Source organism: Palaemon carinicauda, chromosome 16, assembly GCF_036898095.1.
Source record: "Palaemon carinicauda isolate YSFRI2023 chromosome 16, ASM3689809v2, whole genome shotgun sequence".
Lineage (NCBI taxonomy): Eukaryota > Metazoa > Arthropoda > Malacostraca > Decapoda > Palaemonidae > Palaemon > Palaemon carinicauda.
The window spans coordinates 1,666,391-1,692,191 of NC_090740.1; the positions used below are offsets into that span (position 1 = coordinate 1,666,391).

General features: G+C 46.6%; 1 protein-coding gene across 4 annotated transcripts in view; it reads left to right on the forward strand.

Moving 5' to 3' along the window:
• The window catches only part of LOC137655613 (serine-rich adhesin for platelets-like), a 488,048-nt gene that overhangs the window by 406,363 nt on the left and 55,884 nt on the right, over positions 1-25,801 (forward strand). For 3 of the 4 annotated variants that reach the window (XM_068389519.1, XM_068389522.1, XM_068389520.1), the window contains 4 exons: positions 10,623-10,888; positions 11,743-11,926; positions 16,637-16,809; positions 24,336-24,594. In XM_068389519.1, coding sequence (XP_068245620.1) covers positions 10,623-10,888; positions 11,743-11,926; positions 16,637-16,809; positions 24,336-24,594 — 882 coding nt within the window. Of the gene's footprint in view, positions 1-10,620; positions 10,889-11,742; positions 11,927-16,636; positions 16,810-24,335; positions 24,595-25,801 lie in introns of all 4 variants that reach the window. The other variant, XM_068389521.1, reaches the window with a different exon arrangement.

Genomic DNA, 25,801 nt, shown 5'->3' on the forward strand with positions numbered 1-25,801 from the left:
CTGTCAGCGAATTCAGTGTCTCTGAACCTCTATGCCATAGCATCAGCAGAGTTGCCCGGTTGGGCAGAATGATCCATACCTTAGGCGAAGGTCTTCCTTAGGATCATCGACGGCTTCACCCCCGGCCCCCTCAGTCGATCCTTTCTTGTAAGGAAGGATCTGAGAGGGGATGCCCATAGTCGACCTCTCAGCCCTGATCAAGTTTGTCGAACAAACTTCGGCCAGCGTAGACCAGCAGAATCGATCAGACTGGTAACGAGGCGACAGGACTCCTTTAACCCTGGATCGGAAGGACGGGTACTTTCAGTTTCCATTCCATCCATCTTCCAGGGTGCTCGTCGAATTCAGCCTAAACTGCAAGTATTCCTGCTTATGATGCAGTGTGGCTATCCCGCCGTGGCATAGCAGGTTTGTTTCCCCAGAGAACTCTCCCTGCCTTCCTCTTGGCCGCTCAGGTGCAGACTTCCGCCTCCTCTGCTGTTTGGAGGGCTGGTCAACTCCGGTAGGCTCGGGTTTCGACCTTCTTCAGCGCCGGGAAAAGCTTCCGAATGCTGACCATGAGTGTGGGCTCATGGTATTTTGCTTGGAGCCTTCTCTTCCTCTGCCTCAACATCTGGAGTATCTGGCCATGATATTGAGTCAACCGCCTTACCACGTTGGAAACCCCGCTTCTCGTCCGTCCAGCGAGGTTAAGCAACGTCGGTACTTGGATGGGTGACCACCTGGGGACGCCAGATTCTGTTACCACATCCTCCGAGCCTTCCTTTCGGTTCACCGTGGCAAGACTGAGGAGAGTCGCAGTACCTGTTCTCAGTCAAGCAGAGTTTTCAGCCCTACCTTGGAACGTTTCCTAGTTCTTCTTTCCTCATTGACCCGTTTATAGTCCGAACGGTCGCCTCAGGATAAGTTCCATGTGGGGCGATCCAAGTTCCGGTGGCTTCAGGCAATGTTTAACCGGACTCCCTGGCCCTATGGGACCAGCGGAACTATTAAACCTGCAATGGGTGTTGACCTATGGAGCCTCTTGATGGTAGTGGATATTCTCGTCCTTTCCCCACATTCTTGATGCGGTTCTCGGACTCGTCAAAGGAAAGGGGGGGGGGCATGTTCCGGTCCAGGCCTATGGTCAAGACCTGAAGGATACCTCTCCATCATTCAGGCAGGCTTAAGGGCCTTAGTCTGGCCCCTCTTCAGATCCTACCGCTCCTGCCAAGTCGCCCCGTTGCGTGTCGACTTCATGCTAACCAGCAGGGGACGCATTTTCACACCTTCACATCTTGCAGTAGAGATATCGGGATGATTGAGATTCTCTCAATTCCACCATCGGCTCTCTCATTCCAGGCAGGGGAATGTGTCTCTCAGACTATCCGAGCAGAGCCTCATAGAGAGAGTGTACCTAGGGGTCTTTGACCTTGGGTAACCAGCAAGTGCTGGTCTGGGGGACCTGATCGCGACAGCTTGGAACCTCAAGCTTCCGCTAGTTTTCCCCCCAGTCTCAGACCCCGAGACTCTGGCAAGATGCATTCCGGTGATGGTGGGACAACTTCGACGCCTGCGTCTTCCCTCCTTTTTGTCTGCGGACAATGGGTCTCAACAAAACCAGGTTGTCTGTCAACCTTTCAATGGGAGAGCTCCACTGGGACTATGTGCAGAACGGTTTCTGGACCCTCTGCTTCCCCTGACGGAACTCCCGGGAGAGCTTCTCCCACGGCGCAGACTACTCAAGCAACCACACTGCGACATCTCTCCCGAACCGGGGCGTCGCTTCGGCTTCATGCCTGGAGACACTACGCTTCCTCCTCTAGAAGAGACAACCCGCTACAGTCGCGGTACGGAGGTCGCGTCATCTGCGATAGTCATCCACAGGGGTCTCCCAGGCAAAGTGAAGAGTCTAAGGTGGTTGGTGCCGTGGGAGATATACCTCTTCCCGTGAGGCCTCTTCTCCAGCAATAACGGTCTTATTGCCTTTCGGCGGGAGGAAACTCCTTTCTGCTCTTGGCAATGAAGCCTGTCGCTCAGCCTTTCCCTGACCTTCAGGCTTAAAGGAATAACTTTTTCCTGCCCGCTGGATCTATCCTCGCTCATGCGAAGCTACGATCGTCCCTGCCCTTGTCGGAGGAAGACCTCCAACTTGGAGCATGGCTCGGACTTTTAGTCCTTTAAGAGATCTTCTCAAGACCCTTTTACGACAGGCCTCGGATTGTATTCCGCCCTGGGTCTTCTGCTCACTCTGGCCACGGCCAGTGTGTAAGCAATCTTCTTGGTCTCTTACTACTCCCCCCCTTTCTAAGGAAGAGGGGAAGGCAACATTCAGGCTCGCTCCTGAGTTGTTGGCTAGACTCAGAATCTGAGGGTCCCGACCCTTCGGTCCGATTCATTCAAGATTTTGAGTCTCCATTCTGTGTCTGATGTCCCAAGACCTTCTCTTTCTTGCCAGTACAGGAATCAAGAGGTTAGCGCTGGGAACAGCTGCAGTTTGGCCTCAGTTGCAGCCGATTTGGGAACACAAGGAGGACATGGGGGGAGAGTCACCAGTATACCTCTTCAGCCCGGACTCAAGGACATTCATCTCGACCTGTCTTCAGACCCTCCCCCGTCACGTCGCCCTACAGCACGATGTTAAATACATCGCAACGTCCCTCGCCTTCGAGTAATACTACTCTGTGACGCAGGTGCTACAAGCTGGAGTCTGGAAGCGTCTGATGACCTTCGCAGCCCGCTTCCTGCAGGGCGTGACCCACAGGAGTCTCGATACGTTTTCTATCGCTCTGTGGTGGCTACACAACAGCTGGTCTAACCTCAGGCTCCTTTTTGGACAGGTAGCAGAAGGTTGAGGGCATTGTTATCAGGTTTTAGTCTGCATGAACGAAAGAAGTATGTCTGGCCCTTACTTCTTTCTTCATCATCCCCTCTACGGGGAAGCAGCATCCTGGTCTCTGCATAGCTGACCTCGAACCTCTGCAGGTAAACCATGCTTCCTTGTGTTCCGAGTATTGAGTCAATACTGTCGCGTCCCCCATACCCTGACGAGGTGGTATTGGGAACGTCTTAACCCAGAGTTCCTTCTGGAACTCCAGGTCAACTGCCTAAGACGGGTCACACTTCTTCCTTCACACACAAGCTTACGTAGGCCACATGGTTCCTTGCGGTGCAAGGAACTTGTGAGGTGCAGGGACTCCTTTTCTCGAGTGCGACTCACTCGGATTCTGAGTCCCCGGGTAAAGCCAAAGCCAGTATGGCTGGGGACTTTCCACCCTTCCTAAGGGATAAGTCACCCTTTGTAAATAGCGTGGTTTGTATTTCGGTTACGGAACAAATGACAAATTCGAAGATAATTTGTATTTTTCCTAACCATACAAACCTTAGCTATTTACACATATTTGCCCGCCAGCCCTGTCCCCCAAGACAAGTCCTACCTCTAAGTGAAAGTGAGTATTCACCTGTGTGTGAGGGGGAGGAGGGGTAGCTAGCTACCACTCCCCTACCCCCCCCGCTAACTAGCGCGGGGGTAATACACCCTCGTTAAATTCTAATGGCTCGCCATTTCAGCTACGCTAAAAGTAATAACCCTTTGTAAATAGCTAAGGTTTGTATGGTTAGGAAAAATACAAATTATCTTCGAATTTGTCATTTTTGAACATAATTACCCGGTGGTTATATAAATCTAATTCCCCCCTCCTCCCCTCTAGAGACCTATGGGCATGGAAGATCTGAGGAATCATGGAATGGTTCTAGGTACCTCGCGTGAGAGGGCACTGGTGGTACACCTGGCTACTCTATCTGCGATTGCCGCGAGTTACGAATTTCTGCCGGATGTCAGGGACTAAAGCTATTTTTATATAACCACCGGGTAAGTATGTTCAAAAATTTATTTTATTATGAAAATATCATTTGTTCCAACACGAATACTTACCTTCGAACTACTTTCTTTAGGAGATCACTGGTTATCTCTCTCTTCGACCGGAGTTTTTAAATAGATACCCCCCCTCCGCTCCGCGCTCTCAGTAGCTCTTACCCCCGGCATCCAGGAATGTGCCCCGAGGGTAGGATTAACGGCAGGTCGCCCGTTAGTCGGGTCACGTTCCTCATTAAGTTCTCTGGTCGAGAGAGGTGAACATCTCTCGCTCTCGTATCTCTGTCGATCCTTTGTATGCGTTTTTTCCCAAGTGTTCCTGTGCGTTCACTTTTCAACCATGTGCTTACCCAGTGTTTAATTCATTTCCTTAAGTGCTTGTGTCGTGCGTTATGGAGCAGTAATCCTTGATTTCCTTCGAGGAATTAATAGCTGAAGGGAACAATTTTTACAATAAATCATTCTTCCTCCCCTTATCCTCTGTGTTAGCCGTGTAGGGGCAGCTTATGTTCCCCTACAACCACGTGTCAGGACTACTAGTCCTGGAACGTAGTGCAGTGAGTGCACTTCGGCACCAAGAGGAAGAATACATCCAAGAGGCTCATAGGAAGACGAGCCTCTCCTCGCCACTTACTTCCCGATGCCTCGTCGAATAGAGATTCTTATACAGCCATCTTCCCCTACCCAGAGTAGGGGACGAGGTGAGTCAGTTGCGGGGAAGTGCCCATTGCTCTTCCCCAGGAGTTTGAGTGGGTGCGGTATAGCACCAAGAAGAAGTAGGTGACGAAGGGTTCGCCTAAGAAGACTAGAGCCGGGCGTCTCGCCTGACAGAGCGTCCCTACCACCCTCTCCTACCCAGAGTAGGAGACGAGGTTGGTCTTTTGTGGAGAAGGTAACTCCTAAGAAGTAGTTCGAGGTAAGTGCTACTTTCGAGAGTGTGTGGGGAGACGGAGTCCTGGTGCAAGCAGGCCACGTCTCCTCTGATGACCCCATGTGGGGAAAAAATGTCCCTAATTCTTCTCCAGTCTCTTTGGTGTATTTTTCAGTCTCTTCTACAGCCGAGGGCCTCGCCGAGAAGGAGCCTCCCAGGTCTGTATTGCAGTGTTCCCCGGACCGGCAGCCCAGGGTTTTTTCTCACCACGAAGGCCATCCTCCAGACGCAGATATAACCCTCGCAGGGAGAAATGCGAGAAGGCCTTTTCAGGCAGGCGTAAGGCCGCGAAGCTTCCGGTTTACCCCGCCAGCGGGTGTAACCGGGCTTCTTTACGGGCAGCCTGGCCGAATCAGCACAGCTGGTTCGGCCCTCGGACTTAAAGGAACTGTTCCCTCCGTCGGGTCAGCCCACGGGGATCCGCGTCCGCGTCCCCCAGAGAGAATACACGGACGGTAGTCCTCGACGGTACGGCGATGCCGGTTCTGACCCCCGAACCGGGTGCGGAGCTCCCGCCGGGGAAGACCGGTACCACCGCAAGGGAGTGCCTGGTATTCCAGAACCGAAGCGCCCGATGGGGAGTGCCCGGTGACCCGGCTCCTCGAGATCAAGCCGTAGGAAGGACTCTACAGGTAAGCGTAATTCCCCGAAACCTCCGGTTCACCCCGCCCAGCGGGGGGAAACGCGCTTCTTGTCGGGCGGCCTGGCCGAACCAGCCCAGCTGGTGCGGCCTTCGGGTCGGAAGGAACGGTTCCCGCTGTCGGGTCAGCCCACGGGAACCGCATCCTCGGCACCCAGAGCCCTTGGGCGGACGAGAGTCCCCGCTGAACCAGCGTTGCCTGCGTTAACCCAGGCCCCTGGTGCGGACGTCCCCACAGATGAAATCCAGTACCTCGGCAGGACGGCGCCCCTGGCCCCAAAGAGCTAGACGCCCAGTTGGCGTGCCCGGTAACCCAGCTCCCCGGCCCCAAGCCGAGACCTCGGCTGACGGAGGGGAGGGTTCCCTGACGGAGGACTCTGTCTATAGGAGAGTGGTTAGCCTTTTCAGAAGGCACCACAAAATAGCGGAACCTGCGGCTACGGATGTAGTTTCCTGGAAGTCAAGCCTTTTGAGGATCATGCAGACTCCCTCCCAACCTAAGACGTCCCTAGCACTTCCTCTAGCCCGAGATCTAGTCCTAGAGCAGGAGTATCTCGGCAAGGTAGTGGCCAGCAATGCTGAGGCCCCCAAAACCCAGAGGTCCTCAAAATTGCTCCAGGTCCTCAGACCCCAAGGCAAAGTCTATGTACCAGCGGGACGACGCCCAGGCCCCTTAAGGTGGAGTCAGCAGTAGACATCCTTAGTCAAGGCGTTTCAGATGGTAGAACCTCTTCGGCCCCAGTCTGTTTCTCGCCAGCAGAAGCCTCCATGATGGAGAAAATGTCGAGGGACTTAGTAAACGTCTCCTCTTGGCTGGACTGGTGGGCTTCCACTTTGGTAGGTGTACAAGCCTCCTTCGACCCCGAGGACCCTGACCAGCAAGGCCTACTGAGGGACCTCTTTACCTCCGGGGGTAAAACCCTTAAGTTTTGACATATCAGTCTCTCGCACTAACAGCTAACTGGGTGCTCTGGAAGCGAGACACTGTTCTGGCGAAGGTGTCTCGGAAGGTACCAGACAGGGAGGCGCGAGCCATTCGCAGCCTTCCCCTGTGGGGAGAGTCTTTGTTTCCTCTGAAGGAACTAGAAGCCATAATGGAGAAGGTCTTGAAAAAGAAGGAGGCTAACGTCCCCAGACCTACGACTCCTAGGAGACCGCCCTATAAGAGGTCCGTCTCGGATAGTGCCGCAAAAACCGAGCCTCTACCAGCACTACGAGGAGAGAGGCCCCCCTCTTCCTCCTGGTCCACAACCCCTCAGCCCCCCCCCCCCCCCGCAGGGGAGCGCCAGCGCCCTCAAGCTCCTTCAGGTCGGGTTACTCCGCCTCTAGGAGAGGCAGATCAGGCCGCCCCTCTAGAAGAACAGAGCCTTGGACAGTGTCTGTATTAAAGGAGGGCTACAGACTTCCGTTCCTAAACAGAACCACCCCCGCTTATTCCGGCCAACCGGACAGAATGGCTAGCTCCCAAAGACCCCTTAAAGAGGACCGCCCTTCAAGAGGGGGGTATCGTCCATGTTAGAGAAGGGTGCCATGGAAGAAGTTCTTCTCCCAGGGCCAGGTTTCTACAGTCGCCTGTTCCTAGTGGAGAAAGCGCCGGGGGGTGGAGACCGGTTATAGATCTGTCAGGTCTCAACAAGTTCGTCAAGAAGACGGACTTCAAAATGAACACCCCGAAGTCAGTCCTGCTGTCCTTGAGGGAGAAAGATTATATGATGACCATCGACCCCAAGGACGCATACTTCCAGATTCCGGTCCACACCTTGGGTCGAAAGTTCCTCCGGGTGAAATGGGGTTCCCAGATCCTGCAATTCAGGACCCTTTGCTTTGGTCTGTCAACAGCGCCCCAAGTGTTCACGAGAGTCTTCACGGCTGTCTCAGTGGGGGCTCACGAACGAGGCATTCGCCTTATCAGTTGCCTGGATGACTGGTGGCTTCTTTCCGCCTCAATGGTCCTCTTGGAGGAACAAGGGAGAAGTCTCCTCCAGTTTTGCAAGGATATGGGGATCATAATCAACCCGAAGGAGTCAAATCTATCCCCATCCGCCAGAATGAACTACTTGGGAATGACATTAGACATCATTCGGGGAAAAGTTTCCCCTTCGGAGGCCAAGATAAGAAACCTCAGGCACATTAGTCAGCCGTTCCTGTCAGAACACCCCAGGAGGGCGAAAGACTGGCAGAAGCTGATAGGTCACCTGGTCTCATTGGAGAACCTAGTTCCCCAAGGGAGGGTAAGGCTCAGATCCATCCAATGTAATCTCAAGAACCTCTGGTGCCAGACGGATTCACAGCAGGTGCTAATCCCAGTCCTTCCAGACACGAGACCCTCCCTAGAATGGTGGCATTGCCAGTCGAACTCACTCAAGGGGACGCCCTTCGGGACCGGCCCTCCCAAGTTACTACTGTTCACAGACGCCTCCAACCAGGGATGGGGAGCCCTTCTCCTCGACGAAACGGCACGAGAGACCTGGTTGGAAGGGGAGAGGCAACTCCACATCAATGTCCTGGAGTTGGAAGCAGTCCAGAAGGCGTGCCTACACTTCGCAAGTCTGCTAAAGGGAAACACCGTGGCGTTGATGTACGACAACGCCACGGTAGTGGCATACATAAAGAAGCAGGGTGCTTGTAATCGAAGGAGTTGTGCGATCTCACCATAGAGATTCTAGTTTGAGCGGAAGAAAATCAGGTGGTGATGTTAGAAAGGTTCATTCCCGGGAAGAAAACATTCTGGCCGACGGCCTCAGCAGAATGGGCCAGATAGTAGGGACAGAATAGTCCCTTCTCCCAGAAGTAGCCAAGCTCATCATTCAACGCTGGGGTTCCCCGGTGATTGACCTCTTTGCAACAACCTCAACGCCCAACTCCCAGTCTATTGCTCCCCTGTACCAGACCCGAAAGCAGCCTTAGAAGACGCTTTTCAGCACAAGTGGGACAATCTGGATGTGTACGCCTTTCCCCCTTTTCACGTTGATAAGACAAGTGCTCAACAGAGTAAGGACGGCCCGAAACCTAAAGATGACTTTGGTAGCGCCCTGGTGGCCGGAGAGAGAGAGTGGTTCACGAATCTAAAAGACCTATCGGGTCAACCGCCGTGGCCTCTGTCCTCCAGGTCAGACCTTCTGCACCAGCCTCACTTTCTCAGGCTCCACGACAACCCACTCTCCCTACGTCTTCACGCCTGGAGACTATAGAGCGGCTCAGGAAGAAAGAAGGATATTCTTCCTCCACGGCTAAGAGAATGTCTCTATACCTGAGAAAGTCGTCAGGCGCGGTCTACCAGACAAAATGGGCCTCCGTCACGAAGTGGTGCTCTGAGAGGCACATTAGACCTCTTAAGGCCTCTGTCCTATACATAGCAGTTTTTCTGGGGTTTTCTCAGGGACAAAATAGGGATGTCAATCCCAGCCATAAAAGGAGTTCGGGCTGCCTTAGGCCAAGTCTTCCTCCTGAAGGGCATCGACCTGGGGGCCTCGAGACACATAGCGATGCTTGTCAAAAGCTTCGAGCAGTCTTGCCCCCCTCAGGCGAGGAGGGTGCCCCAGTGGGACTTAGACAAGGTCCGAAAGATGCTGTTTCGTCCCCCCCTTTGAACCCTTGAAGGATATTGTGGACAAAGATCTCACCCTCAAGGCCGTCTTCTTGCTGGCCTTGGCGTCCGCTAAGAGAGTGGGAGAGATCCATGGTTTGTCATACGACGTCTCTCACTCAAAGGGGTGAAAAGAAGTATCCTTCAAGTTCGTGCCTTCTTTTGTGGCCAAGACTCAGAACCCAGCAGTCTGGGACCCGAGGTTTGAAGGTTTCTCGATTCCTGCCATCCCTATGACAGGTAATGCAGAAGACTTAAAATTGTGCCTAGTGCGAACAATTAGAAAATACCTGGAAAGGACAGCGCATCTCCGACCGGATGTCGAGAGCCTCTTCGTTTCCACGGGTAATAATAAGAAACAAGTTTCCAAAAACACAATCTCCTTCTGGTTGAGACAGGTGATCGCCAGATCCTACAAGGAAGCTGCCATAGCAGTGCCAGGCACTTCCAGACCTCATGACATCAGGGGCCTGAGCACCTCCTTAGTCTTTTGAGAAAAACATGGCAGTAGGGCAAATCCTGCGAGCAGGTTCTTGGTCGAGCCAGTCAACCTTTACTGCCCACTACCTCAAGGACTACTCAAGAAAATCCTTGGACGGGTACTCCATTGGAACAGTCATCTCCGCCCTCCAAGCGGTGTAACGGTAAACCCCAGGCACATTCAAGACTAGCGACCGGTAGGCACAAGTGCGGTTTTCCTACCTCCTACCCAGTTGCTTACTTGCCTCTTCGGGGAGTACCGTCTGTTCCCAGAAAATCACACATTCTTCACGACTACACGTCGAGAAGAAACGTCGAAAGAAGTTTTCAAAAGGTGAGTTCCTAGACACTAACGCGAATTGTTTGAATAGTTACCCTCGCTTCCGCTCTCTGGTAGGTCTCGTTATCCTGAGGCCTGTTGGCCTCCACGACCGGGTCATTGGGTCAGATTGGCACTCCCGCCTCCTAAAGTGTAAGTCTCCTAAAGAAAGTAGTTCGAAGGTAAGTATTCGTGTTGGAACAAATCAAAAATTTTAAATAATTTTTATTTTTCCTAACATACTTACCGAGAACTACTTTCGGGTAATGGCCCTCCCTTCCTTCCCCGAGTGCCTTCTTCCCTTACTAGCATGATGCTAATGCAATAGAACTTAATGAGGAACGTGACCCGACTAACGGGCAACCTGCCGTTAATCCTACCCTCGGGGCACATTCCTGGATGCCGGGGGTAAGAGCTACTGAGAGCGCCGGGGGGGGGGGGGGGGGTATCTATTCAAAAACTCTGGTCGAAGAGAGAGATAACCAGTGATCTCCTAAAGAAAGTAGTTCTCGGTAAGTATGTTAGGAAAAATAAAAATTATTTAAAATTTTTGATTTTATGTATACTTAGCCAGACACTTGGTCTTTCTTATATAGGGGAGATAATTTAACATTTGTTTTCACATACTGTACTGTAATGGTTCTTTCCTATCTTGTAGTAGTATTGGTTAATCCACCATGTAAGTAAATTCTCTCTCTCTCTCTCTCTCTCTCTCTCTCTCTCTCTCTCTCTCTCTCTCTCTCTCTCTCTCTCTCTCTCTCTCTCTCATTTCTGTAACTTTTACTTACATCCCTATTTCTTCGTGCATTCCAGACAATGGATGAACCAGATGCTGATATGAAAGCAGAGGCAGGTGTAGAAGGAGAGGGAGGAGGAGTCAGATACCAAGACCCATTCCTGCTGCCGACGGCCGTTCTCCTGGCCCGCCGGGAAGTGGCGTCTAGGTTCCCCCAGGCCACTGTGAATCAGCTACACCGAGTGACAGAGGAAACGCTGGTTTATCGTGAATATTCGCAGACTTCGTGTCAAATTCCAGGATCGCCAAAGTCAACATTTTTGATGGTTTTTAGCCCTGATGGGTAAGGCGTACTCGATAGATTTGCCGTTTGAATTTTTTTTAGCATAGACGAGCAAGTGAAAATTTCTGTAATCAGATTATCCAACTTGTAGTATTTATATATATTGAGGTGATAGCTATTCTTATCTTTATTTGTTATAGATTTAGTTAAATTCACAAGTATTTCAGTTTTAAGTGTGTAGCAAGATTTTTTCTGCTAAATTTGAGGTTGGACAGTCAAGAAACCAAATTTATTGTAATACAGTATGTAATATGTTCATTTGTTTAATTAGGGACATATTAGTATCTTTATTAAAAGCATCATGCTTTCATTACATTCCTATGACTGGTGGATAAAATTAGAGAGCTTTATAGCATTTTAGTTAAGTCAAATATTTGCATTCCATATTGCTGTGAAACTTTCTAGCTATTACTCCATTGTGCAACTGTGGAATTTTCCACAAAGTGGAACTTTATTATTAAAGGACCGTTTAAATCAAATTGCCGTGCCATAGGGTGCAAAATTTTCAAGTCAAATTATTTGGAACCATACTGCTAGTGGATATATCCGAGAGATTTTATGTGATCCACTATAGGTTAAGGTGAGATGAAATATAGGAGGAAACTTTGCTGATTATATCAAATTACTCGTGTATCAGTGCCTGAAGAACTATAGTACCTGTAATTATGAAGTATACAGTCTTTCGCTTACTTAGGTTAGATTATTTTATTGCAGCTATAAATTAGTTTATAATAGGTAAATTTAGAATTTGGTTTAAATATGTTTTATGACTGCTTACCATAGCCTCAGTTTCTTTTTTTTTTTCGTCTCAGTACGGTATACAGTATTTAAAAATTACCGAATTAACTTTGCAGGTCTAAAGTTGCTTCAACACATGGCGATCATAATATTTATGTAAGTGAAGTTAAGACAGGCCAATGCATTTGCACCCTGGAGGGCCATCCACGGACCCCGTGGTGCATAGCATTTCATCCGGCTTCCAATGAAATCATCGCTTCGGGCTGCCTTGGAGGTGAAGTCCGAGTGTGGGATCTAAAGGTGAGTCCTTTGAACGTAACCTACTTTGGTTAAGTTCATAGTTCATTTTGGTTTGTTACTTTTTTGGAGGAAATAATGTAGCCGGAATTTGGTTGCGTGAAGGGACAGATTTGTTGCTAGATTTGCTTCATTGTATCTCTCAAAACTGCTTGCCAAACTGAATCCGTAAACATTATTGTATAGTGTACAGGTATTTAACCCTTTTACCCCCAAAGGACGTACTGGTACGTTTCACAAAGGCCATCCCTTTACCCCCATGGACGTACCAGTACGTCCTTGCAAAAAAATGCTATAAAAAATATTTTTTTCATATTTTTGATAATTTTTTGAGAAAATTCAGGCATATTCCAAGAGAATGAGACCAACCTGACCTCTCTATGACAAAAAATAAGGCTGTTGGAGCAATTTGAAAAAAATATACTGCAAAATGTGCTGGGAAAAAAATAATCCCCTGGGGGTTAAGGGTTGGAAATTTCCAAATAGGCTGGGGGTTAAAGGGTTGATATCAGAAAGCCATATTTGTAATTTGTTGTTAGATTTTTTAAAGTATGGCTATAATTTTAAGTATGATAATTAATATTGAGGATACGTATAATAATTGCCTCTTGTGTATTTAATATATGGCTAAATGAAAATCATCTTTCATTTTTAGTTTCATCAAAATACTTATCCCTACATGTACGCAAACCCTCGTCCTTTTATAGGAGTACTGTATGTTTTCATCATAGCTGGAACTCAGCTGTTAAAATTCAACGAGGTGTCGATAGTTACTGGGGGGTGGCGGGTAAGTTCTACCCCCTCACCATCACACTGAGTACCCAATTTGTTTTTGTACCTGTCATTCTTAATGGGCTGTTTTGATATTCTACTCTTTTATTTTAGATAAATTGATTAGTAGATCATCATGTAAGATGGATATTTAGGAAGAAGTGAAATTTTGTAGTATTTGCCTGATAACTGTAACAGATGACAGTTGTCTTTGCAACTTGTTGATATCCACAATCTTAGAAAGCATTTCTATTTGCTGTTTATTCCCTCGCTAGTGTGGCCTCATAGTATCAATGTAACCCTGAGAAAGTTGGTTTTCTTTAGACCTCAAGTGCTTGGTCAAAGGAAGCAGTTTCTGATGCCACCAAGTCTACACTTAGGGCCCTTGTCCTTTCTTCTATCCTTCTTTGGAAAGGCATGAAGGATGCATCACCTGGTTTAGTGGTCTCTTCATACAGTTCCTGTAATTGCTTTCCTATTTGGAGTGTTGCCACCATTCTGAAGGACACCTTTTCTAGGCCATGATTCTGGGGAAAGGTGAACTTATGATCATTCCCATCACTGACACAGACTACGAGCTTTGATTACATTCTCTCCCCTCAAGACTGATTTCCTTGCACTTGTTCTCCACAATTATCGTTTCAAGTAGGATTGATCATCCGCAGCTATTTCATGCTTGGAAACCTGACGAACAAAAATTACATTTGCTTTTCAGACAATTGTGAAGTTTGAGTCTCCTGAGAACTACCTTGACATGAAGGTCTTTCAATAATAAGCTTTAGACAGGCCAACTGTCCCACCCTCCAAACAGTTCACTCGGGTATTCACTGTCATTTCAACTTCGGCTTATGTCATTGGAATCCGTTTTCTTCAATACCTGAATATCTAGCTGAACCCTTCTTCCTCTCGTAGGTAACAGCTTCAGTATCGAGAGAGGCTGCTCAAACAATTATTGTCGTTAGAGAATCTTGTTCCATGTGTTTATTCAGATGCCACGCGCCACTTAGTACTCAGACCTGCTAATTCTCCTAGTCAAGGTACCGAGAAAATTACCCTGGTGGCCCAACTTACTTCCCCATCCCCACCTGTGTAGGTGTCACAGTGTGGTGATATCCCTGTCACTTCACGGTTGGTGACAATCCAGCACTACACTGGAGATGTCTAGAAATCTCGGTAACTCCTGCCAACGTGTACCAGGCAATGTCGGCCATCTTCTTCGATTGGTGCTGTAGAAGGAGTAATTCTGCGGTCGGAACCTTTCTGCAGCAGATGGCAATTTTCCTTAATTACCATCGCCAAGAGAAGCTCTACTAAGTCTCAGTAGTAAGAGGTTATTGCTCATCCTTGAGCCTGGTCTTTATACTGAAGGACATGGATCTTTCCTTTTCACCAGAGTTTCTATGCTTGTGAGGAGCTTCCAGTGGTTGGATTATCCAGGAAACTTGAATCGCCACCTTCGTGGGACATCGTCCCAGTTCCCCGATCCTTTCAAACCTTAAGGAAAGGATCATGGTCAAAAGGATTGGTTCTACACTAGTCATATAGAAGAACCTATCATTGAGTCAAGTGCTAAAGGCTGGAGGGTGGAAATGCTAGACCACCACCTCGGCTCACTTTCAGTGGGTAAACTCGCAAGTCCTTGAATACATTCTCACTGGGACCTGTGGTAGCTTCTCAGCAAGTTGTGTAGCAAACATAGCTCCTTTATAGGCAATTTTTCTACTTTTCCTTCCTCTCTTTAAGGATTCACCTGTCTTGCCATTCACTGGATCAGACGTTGATGCAGGTAAGCTTCCTTACCGAGCAATTTTTCTGTTTCTAGAAATAGAAGTATCTCGTCCTTCCTCCTTGTAAAGGAGAAGATGAACACAAATGTGGACATCCCCATAACTTGTTTGAGCAAGCTTTTCTAGGAGGACACACCTAAATCAAACCATTGTGCTCTAGTCAAGGGTTGTGCCATATTCTCTATACCATGGTTTTCCACTGTCTTGGGTTAGAGTTCGCTTGCTTGAAAGTACACTTAGGCACACTCTTCTATCTAATTTCTCTTGTTTTGTTAAATTTTTATAGTTTATATAGGAAATATTTATTTTGATATTAATGTTCATAAAATATTTAATTTTTCCTTGTTTCCTTTCCTTACCGGGCTACTTTCTCAGTTGGAGCCCCTGGGCTTATAGCATCCTGCTTTTCCAAATAGGGTTGTTATTTAGCAAGTAATAATATTAATAATAAAACCCTGTTAGGATAGAGGTTTATCAATGGCACTCTGTCTTCAAACAGAAACCTAGCCTATCACAGGAGAATGTTTTCTCAGGTGATTGGAGCTGGATAGGAGTCAACACTTTCGCACCTCCTTAGGTCGAATGTGCGGAGATCCCAAGATTTTAAATCATCCAGTTTGGTTGTAAGGAGTTTCCACCATAGGATAAGTTTCCCATTAAAGGATAAAGGTTTTTATGTTTGTTTGAACAAATCATAAACGTGAGTCCTTTAAGTTATACTTCTTGCTTCAACCACCCCAAAAGTCCTATGTGAAGTCAAATTGGGTCTTATATTTTTATGAAAAGGATTCTTTATTTATTGGAATCTTATTTTTTGAGTCTATGGCAAATGAAGGTTAAATTGGATTCTTTTGTTACTCAAAAACTGTAATAGTTACAAGTTTATTTTATCAAGATAGGCACTTCTCCAGATTGAAAATTGCTTTGAAACATTCATGGTAATGGGATAAAACTCTGGTTTTTGAAAAAAAAAAAAAAAAAAAGGCATACTATATACTAAATGAGTGTGCTGTGCTGTGATTGGACCTACTGTATGTAACCAATGCTTTTATATTTCCAAATAAAGTGCATTCACGTTTAGAAATTTATGAATGTACATACGTACATACATATACCATGGCACTTCCCCAATTTTGGGGGTAGCCGACATCAACAAATGAAACAAAGCAAAAAGGGAACCTCTACTCTCTACGTTCCTCCCAGCCTGACAAGGAATTCTACCGAGTTCAGCTGGTATTGCTAGGGTGCCACAGCCCACCCTCCCCCGTTATACACCACAGATGAAGCTTCATAATGCTGAATCCCCTACTGCTGCTACCTCCGCGGTCATCCAAGGCACCGGAGGAAGCAGCAGGGCCTACCGGAACTGCTTCACAATCGCTCGCCATTCATTCCTATTTCTAGCACGCTCTCTTGCCTCTCTCACATTCATCCTCCTATCACCCAGAGCTTTCTTCACTCCATCAACCCACCCAAACCTTGTCCTTCCTCTTTATGAATGTACCATAATTTAAGTGACAAAAAATAAACCATGTAATTACTTGATTCACAACTAAAGTTTTTGAGCTACAGAATCAGGAATATTTGTGTTCTTTTGTCACCATCATTATTCAACAGACTTGTAAACTTCAAGCATTTTACATTATAGCCTGGTTATGCTGAGAACATTTATACAAATTATAGCTTCACAGTACTCTGTATAAGAAAGAGTGGACATATTACACTTTGATTATTATTATTATTATTATTAGCTAAGCTACAACCTTAGTTGGAAAAGCAAGATGCTATAAACCCAAGGGCTTCAATAGGGAGAAATATCCCAGTGAAGAAAGGAAATAAATAAACAATATGAGGAAAAATTAACAATAAAATATTTTAAAAGCGGTAACGACGTCAAAACAGATATGTCATATATAAATGAAAAAACTTATGTCAGTCTGTTCAACATAAAAACATTTGCTGGAACTTGGAACTTTTGAAGTTCTACCGATTTAACTACCCGGTTAGGATGATCATTCCACAACTTGGTCACAGCTGGAACTAAACTTCTAGAATACTTCTAAACAGGGATCATAATTGGTTATACATTTTTATCTCTGTAGTTAATTGTTCCCAGTTTAATAACTAATGTTTTAAAACTTTTTCCTGTTTACAGGGAGGCAGTGAAGTCTGGACTACAGAAAAGGATACCGTCATAGCATCATTAGCATTTCATCCCACAGACCAAGTTTTAGTTATAGCAACCTTTAATGAAATATATTTTTGGGACTGGTTTCAACCTGAACCTTTTGCAACTATATCAACTGGGGATGAGAAAGAAAAAGTTAGGTAAGGAACTAAGACCTGTCCATGTTATTATTATTGTTATTATTATCATTATTATTGTTATTATCATTATTATTGTTATTATTATTATTGTTATTATTATTATTGTTATTATTATTATTATTGTTATTATTATTTTTTCAATATTAAACTTACCCGGTGATCATATAGCTGTCAGCTCTGCTGCCCGACAGAAAAACCTAAGGACGAAATACGCCAGCGATCGCTATACAGGTGGGGGTGTACATCAACAGCGCCATCTGTCGAGCAGGTACTCAAGTACTCCATGTCAGCACAGAACCAATTTTCTCTCTGTCGTGCCACCGGCAAGACCTACTAAATACGCTGTTGTTTTCTGGATTGATTTTCACGTTATTTGGTGAAGTATTCATTTCTGGTTATTAGCTATCGCTGTGCAGAAGTTATCTTCAATACTTCCTTGCATTCTTTTATTGAATTTTGGATTATTTGTTGACGACTTGGATAGATTTTGAATTCCCCCCATTGACTAATTCAAGATGTCTGACCCTTCTCAAGTCCCCAAGTACAGGAAGTGTAGCGCTAGGGACTGTTCAAGGCGTCTTCCGAAGGCCTCTATCGATCCGCACACCATTTGTTCCAATTGTAGGGGTAAAGCCTGTCAATTGGAAGATCGATGTGAGGAATGCGTTGGGCTTTCGGAATTCGATTTTCAAGAATTCCTGAAATATGCACGTAGGCTAGAGAAGGATAGAATCAGGAGGAGTTCGTCTCGCTCAGTAGATTTTTCCTCTCCCCATGCCCCACAACCTATTCCTTCCCCTGTAGTGGTTGCACCCGACCCCCCTGCTAGCTCTCATCAACCTTCGATGGCAGATATGATGCGTGCCATCCAGGCTCTAGGTGAGAGAGTCGAGTCATTGGCGAATGACCGCAATCAACTCATGGCTGACGTCAGGGAGTTGAAAGGTAAGAGTGCAGTGGGAAGTGAAGTGAGTGTTTGTGCAGTGAAAAGTGTCAGTGTTACGCATGAGGGTGCGTCTGTTCGTGCCTGTCGTCCTCCCAGTCCGGGACCTCTTGCAAGCTCCCAAGCCCAAGGGAGAAGCAATGTCGTACGACCAAAGGGTTCGACAGGCTTTAATCAGCGGACAGACGTTCCCTCCGTGGTTTCGGACGTATCTTGCCTAGATCGTCCCACCCACAAGAAGACGAGTGAGCCCGTTCATTCCTCGTCTGCGGAAGAGGTTTCACGCCAGAAACGATGGACCAAGGTCTCACGGCCTCTTAAACGCAAGGTCCCTTCCGAGCAAGTCCAACGGCCCAGGTGTAGCCACTGGGTCAGTTCGGACTCGCTGCAGTCCTCCGATGACTGCACACCTCCTAAGAGAGGCAAAGTGGTACCGCAATAGGCAGTAACTCCGTCTGTTGCCGCACCAGCTGCTGTAGACCCTAAGTGGTCTTTGCTACAGTCTATGCAGACTCAGTTAGCTTCCTTTATGCAGGAGTATCGTGCGGAGAAGGTTGACGCTGCACCCGTTAGCCTACAACCTACCACGGTTGTGCGCCCAGCAGACGCTGAGGCTGCCTGCTCCCTCACTCCAGCTGTGAGAGCTCCTCCACCCATGCGCAGTCGACCCTGCCAGACGCATGTTGACGTTCACCGACGCACGGAACCCTCCGTTGACGTGCGTGTGCTACCACAACAACAGGAGGGTGGAGTTAAGTTGCCGTGTTTTGACGCGGTGCGTCAGCCTCCGCAACCCACGGTGGTCTCCGCTATCCGACCACAGTCAGAAGTAGACGCTTTGCGTCCCCACTCAGCTATGGTTGTTGCCAGTTCTCAGGCTGACCAACAGTTGCATGACGTTGGGTCCAGTGCAGTCACGCATGCACCCGTGCTGCCGGACTCAGCCGTCCAGCTTTTACCTACTCCTTTACCGCTTCCTCCTCAACATTCAGACGATGGACTCTCTGATGATGACGAAGCTGCACATCTTGACGACCAACACTCGGACATCGACGAACTCAAGACCACGCCTCCCTCCTTAGACTTTAGGAAAGTGCTTGCGCTGTTCAAGGATTTATATCCGGATCAGTTTGTGTCTGCAGCACCACGCTCGCCTCCCTCTGAGTTCGCTTTAGGCATGCAGTCAGCAGCACCTGCCTTTACGAAGCTCGTACTCGCGCGCTCGTCCAAGAGAGCTTTAAGGGTACTGGGAGAGTGGTTGCAGTCCAAAAAGCAACTTGGGAAGACAACCTTCATGTTTCCCCCGGCCAAGCTTGCTTCCAGATCTAGCGTCTGGTATGCCACGGGAGAAGTTCTCGGCTTGGGAGTTCCTGCCTCTGCCCAGGGCGACTTCTCAAGTCTGGTAGACTCTCCCCGCAGGCTGGCTATGAGACGCTCCAAGATTTGCTGGACTCCTTCGGATATGGACCATCTTATGAAAGGAGTTTTCCGTGCATTCGAAGTCTTTAACTTCTTGGACTGGTGTTTGGGAGCGTTGAGCAGGAAGACCTCCCCTTCTGATAAGGAAACTTCCATGCTCATTATGTCCTGCATGGACAAAGCCATACGGGATGGTTCTAGTGAGCTTGCGGCTTCTTTCGTGTCCGGGGTCCTCAAGAAGCGGGATCACCTTTGCTCCTTCTTGTCTGCTGGAGTCACCCCATGTCAAAAGTCGGAACTTATGTTTGCTCCGCTCTCGAAGTGTCTCTTCCCTGAAGAGTTGATCAAGGAGATTGCCGCCTCCTTGATCCAGAAAGACACTCATGACCTGGTGGCGTCATCCGCACGCAAAGCCATCCCTTTGCCATCCGTGCCTAGACCCAGGATGGACACTCCAGCGTCAAGGTTCATTCCGCCCTTTCGTGGAAGAGCCTCCAGCAGAGGAGGTGCTCGTGCCGAAAGTCGACGTGGGAGCAAGAAGAAGGGTTCCAAGTCCTCTAGAGGCAGAGTCTGACTGCCTCCTTCTTCAGACAGCAGTGGGAGCCAGGCTCAAGAACTACTGGCAGGCCTGGGAGAACAGGGGCGCAGACGCACAGTCTGTGAAGTTACTCAGAGAGGGGTACAGGATTCCATTCTTGCGCAAGCCCCCTCTAGCAACAACTCCCATCGACCTCTCTCCCAGGTACAGAGAGGAGGACAAGAGGCTAGCTTTACAGCAAGAGGTGTCTCTCTTGCTTCAAAAGGGAGCGGTAGTCATAGTCCGGGACCATCAATCCCCGGGCTTCTACAACCGTCTCTTCTTAGTGGCGAAGAAGACAGGAGGGTGGAGACCGGTGCTAGACGTCAGTGCTCTGAATGTCTTTGTCACAAAGCAGACGTTCACCATGGAGACGACAAAGTCGGTTCTAGCATCGGTCAGGAAGGAAGACTGGATGGTCTCGTTAGACCTAAAGGACGCTTACTTTCACGTCCCCATCCACCCAGATTCCCAACCTTTTCTAAGGTTCGTTTTCGGGAAGGTTGTATACCAGTTCCAAGCCCTGTGCTTTGGCCTAAGCACGGCACCTCTAGTTTTTACCAAACTGATGAGGAATATTGCCAAATTCCTGCATTTAGCAGACATCAGAGCCTCCCTCTATTTGGACGACTGGCTTTTAAGAGCTGCGTCAAGTCGTCGCTGTCTGGAGAATCTAAAGTGTACTCTGGATCTGACCGAGGAATTGGGTCTCTGGTCAATATGGAAAAGTCCCAACTCGTCCCATCCCAAACTATAGTATACCTAGGAATGGAGATTCAGAGTCAAGCTTTTCGGGCTTTTCCGTCGGCCCCCAGAATCAGTCAAGCCCAAGAATGCATCCAGAACATGCTGAAGAAGGACCGATGTTCAGTCAGACAGTGGATGAGTCTGATAGGGACGCTTTCATCACTGGACCAGTTCATCGCGTTAGGGAGACTCCACCTCCGACCCCTTCAATTTCACCTAGCTGTTCACTGGAGAAAGGACAAGACGCTAGAAGCGGTCTCGGTTCCTATTTCCGAGAAGATGAAGTCTTCACTGACTTGGTGGAAGAACAACATTCTCCTCAGGGAGGGTCTGCCACTGGCTGTTCAGACCCCCGACCACCTTCTCTTCTCGGACGCATCGGACACGGGCTGGGGTGCGACATTGGACGGTCGGGAATGCTCGGGCACGTGGAATACGGATCAAAGAACGTTGCACATCAACTGCAAGGAGCTACTGGCAGTTCGTCTGGCCTTGAGAAGCTTCAAGTCCCTCCTTCTAGGCAAGGTGGTGGAGGTGAACTCCGACAACACCACAGCCTTGGCGTACATCTCCAAGCAAGGAGGGACTCATTCGATGACGTTGTACGAGATCGCAAGGGACCTCCTCACCTGGTCAAGAGATCGAAACATATCCCTAGTAACGAGGTTCATTCAAGGCGACATGAATGTCATGGCAGACCGCCTCAGCCGGAAGGGTCAAATCATCCCAACAGAGTGGACCCTTCACAAGAATGTATGCAACAGACTATGGGCCTTGTGGGGTCAGCCTACCATAGATCTGTTCGCAACCTCGATGACCAAGAGGCTCCCAATTTATTGCTCACCGATTCCGGACCCAGCAGCAGTTCACATAGATGCCTTTCTTCTGGATTGGTCCCATCTAGACCTTTATGCGTTCCCCCCGTTCAAGATTGTCAACAGAGTACTGCAGAAGTTCGCCTCTCACGAAGGGACAAGGTTGACGTTGGTTGCTCCCCTCTGGCCCGCGAGAGAATGGTTCACCGAGGTACTGCAATGGCTAGTAGACGTTCCCAGAACACTTCCTCTAAGAGTGGACCTTCTGCGTCAGCCGCATGTAAAGAAGGTACACCCAAGCCTCCACGCTCTTCGTCTGACTGCCTTCAGACTATCGAAAGACTCGAGAGCTAGAGGCTTTTCGAAGGAGGCAGCCAGAGCGATTGCTAGAGCAAGGAGGACATCCACTCTCAAAGTCTACCAGTCGAAGTGGGAAGTCTTCCGAAGCTGGTGCAAGTCGAAATCAGTATCCTCAACCAGTACCTCTGTAACTCAGATAGCTGACTTCCTTTTATACCTAAGGAAGGAAAGATCCCTTTCAGCTCCCACGATCAAGGGTTACAGAAGCATGTTGGCAGCAGTCTTCCGTCACAGAGGCTTAGATCTTTCCAACAACAAAGATCTACAGGACCTCCTTAAGTCTTTTGAGACCTCGAAGGAGCGTCGGTTGGCCACACCAGGTTGGAACTTAGACGTGGTACTAAGATTCCTTATGTCAGCAAGGTTCGAACCACTTCAATCAGCCTCTTTTAAAGATCTCACTTTGAAAACTCTTTTCCTCGTCTGCTTAGCAACAGCTAAAAGAGTCAGTGAGATACACGCCTTCAGCAGGAACATTGGATTTACATCTGAAACGGCTACATGTTCCTTACAGCTTGGTTTTTTAGCCAAAAACGAACTTCCTTCTCGTCCTTGGCCCAAATCGTTCGATATTCCAAGCCTTGCTAATTTGGTTGGAAATGAACAAGAAAGAGTACTATGCCCTGTAAGAGCTCTTAAGTACTATTTGAGGCGTACTAAACCATTACTTGGACAGTCAGAAGCTTTATGGTGCGCCATTAAGAAACCTTCTTTACCTATGTCGAAGAATGCAGTTTCTTATTATATCAGACTTTTGATTCGAGAAGCTCATTCCCATCTGAATGAGGAGGACCATGCTTTGCTGAAGGTAAGGACACATGAAGTTAGAGCTGTCGCAACTTCAGTGGCCTTCAAACAAAACAGATCTCTGCAGAGTGTAATGGATGCAACCTATTGGAGAAGCAAGTCAGTGTTCGCATCATTTTACCTTAAAGATGTCCAGTCTCTTTACGAGAACTGCTACACCCTGGGACCATTCGTAGCAGCGAGTGCAGTAGTGGGTGAGGGCTCAACCACTACATTCCCCTAATCCCATAACCTTTTTAATCTTTCTCTTGAAATGCTTTTTATTGTTGTTTTTTGGGTTGTCCGGAAGGCTAAGAAGCCTTTCGCATCCTGGTTGATTTGGCGGGTGGTCAAATTCTTTCTTGAGAAGCGCCTAGATTAGAGGTTTTGATGAGGTCCTTTAGTATGGGTTGCAACCCTTCATACTTCAGCTCCTAGGAGTCGCTCAGCATCCTATGAGGATCGCGAGGCTCAGTAAGGAAGACGTACTTAAAAAAGGCAGAGTAATTGTTCAAGTCGACTTCCTTACCAGGTACTTATTAATTTTATGTTTGTTATTTTGAATAACTGCTAAAATGAAATACGAAATACTTAGCTCTTAATGTTAACATATATGCTGGTCTCTACCCACCCCCCTGGGTGTGAATCAGCTATATGATCACCGGGTAAGTTTAATATTGAAAAATGTTATTTTCATTAGTAAAATAAATTTTTGAATATACTTACCCGGTGATCATAAATTAAAGGACCCACCCTTCCTCCCCAATAGAGACCCAGTGGGCCGAGGAGAAAATTGGTTCTGTGTTGACATGGAGTACTTGAGTACCTGCTCGACAGATGGCGCTGTTGATGTACACCCCCACATGTATAGCGATCGCTGGCGTATTTCGTCCTTAGGTTTTTCTGTCGGGCAGCAGAGCTGACAGCTATATGATCACCGGGTAAGTATATTCAAAAATTTATTTTACTAATGAAAATAACATATTATTTTTATTACTTGCCAACCCTAATTGGAAAAGCAGGATGCTATAAACCCAAGGGTTCCAACGGGAAAGATAGTCCAGTGAGGGAAGGAAATAAACTTAAACTATGTATGTAATGTAATAAAAAGAAGAATACAAAATATTTTAAGATTAGTAACAACATTAAAAGAGATATCATATAAAAACTATTAAGGGAGACTTATGTCAACCTTTTCAACATAAAACATTCACTGCAAGTTTGAGCTTTGCAAGTCCCAATGATTCAACTGCCTGATTAGGAACATCATTTGACAATCTGGTCACATTTGGAATAAGCCTTCTAGAATACTGTTTAGTATTGAGCCTTATGATGGAGTAGACATGGCTTAATTGTTTTCTGGGTGACAGCAGTGTAGATTCTGATCGTTTGGAATTTTTATCTGTTCTTTATTACAGTGGAGCTCATTTTAGTTATGTGCTAAATATTATGTAGATCCTTTGATTAACCCCTTTGCTACTAAGATATCACTTTTCAACATCCTTTACATATATTTTGCAATATCTTAGAATATCACTTTATACGAGCCATTTTTTTATCAGCCATTACGTTATTGACGTTTTACGTTGACATTGTGTAGCCCTTTGAAAGGTCCCTGTGCCTAGGATTGGGCCTTGAATATTATCTGTATAGGATTGGGCCTTAAATATTATCTGTATAGGATTGGGCCTTAAATATTATCTGTATAGGATTGGGCCTTAAATATTATCTGTATAGGATTGGGCCTTAAATATTATCTGTATAGGATTGGGCCTTAAATATTATCTGTATAGGATTGGGCCTTAAATATTATCTGTAAATACATTCATGATAAGTACTGTATCACATCGACCTAAATCCTCTCATTTACTCATTCCAGGTATGTGAAATTTGATCCACTAGGTCACAAGTTGATTACTGGCATCGCCAACACCTCCAGTGACCGATCACCTCAGGGAGCCAGTAGAATGAGTGGGACAAACTCGTCTCCTCCGCTTTCCAGGCTAGAGTTGGTTGCGCGGGAGATTCGCCTAAGCCATAGATACAACCAGTTGTCTAGTCGCTTCCGAGACCTCATGTCAAGATACGAAGCCCTCACCAGTACAGCTTTGAATAATAATTCGCAAACTACCAGCAGGGTAAAAAGTTTGTTGTTTCTCTTTATAGTGTGCTGTGGTTTGTTTTAACCCTTTTACCCCCAAAGTACGTACTGGCACGTTTCACAAAAGCCATCCCTTCACCCCCATGGACGTACCGGTATGTCCTTGCGAAAAAATGCTATGAAAATTTTTTTTTCATATTTTTGATAATTTTTTGAGAAAATTCAGGCATTTTCCAAGTGAATGAGACCAACCTGACCTCTCTATGACAAAAATTAAGGCTGTTAGAGCAATTTAAAAAAAATATACTGCAAAATGTGCTGGGAAAATAATAACCCCCTGGGGGTTAAGGGTTGGAAATTTCCAAATAGCCTGGGGGTAAAAGGGTTAAATGAAGTGTTATGTGATTGGTTGCTCAATGAAATCTAATTCCCTGTAGCATCATATAGTCAAAACAAGAGCCCCCTGCTCATTCTTACTATTCTGGTCTGGATATTTTTCTGTACCTCAAGCCATCATACAAATGCATCCAGTGGAGATCTCACTAGGCCTTCATATCACTACCTATCACTATTAATATTATTATTATTATTACCAGGTAAGCTACAACCCTAGTTGGAAAAGCACGATGCTATAAGCCCAAGGACTCCAGCAAAAAAAAAAAAAAAATAAATAAAAAAGAGCCCAGTTTGTAAATGAAATACTGAAGTAAATAATCTATGTTTATGAGAAATAAAGAATATAAAATCTTTTAACATAAGTAACAATCTTAAACTAGATCTGTCATTATTATTATTATTACCAGGTAAGCTACAACCCTAGTTTGGAAAAGCACGATGCTATAAGCCCAAGGGCTCCAGAAGAAAAAAGCCCAGTTTGTAAAGGAGATAATGAAGTAAATAATCTATGTTTATGAGAAATAAAGAATATAAAATCTTTTAACATAAGTAACAATCTTAAACTAGATCTGTCATATGTAAACTATAAAGACAGACTACTCCTGTTAGTCTCTTCAACATAACATTCGCTGGAAGTTTGATCTTCTAGAGTTGCACCGATTCATGAATTATCAGTAAAAATTGGAGTAGAATAAAGTTGAAAGTGCATTGATGATTTTGTATGTAAACCTTATTGTACGTTTCCCAAGATGCACTAAAAGTAGATCTAATATTTATTATAAATATAAAGGATCTGTAATCAATGTAATTTTTAATTTATTGCCTGTAACATAATGAGGTCGTATCAT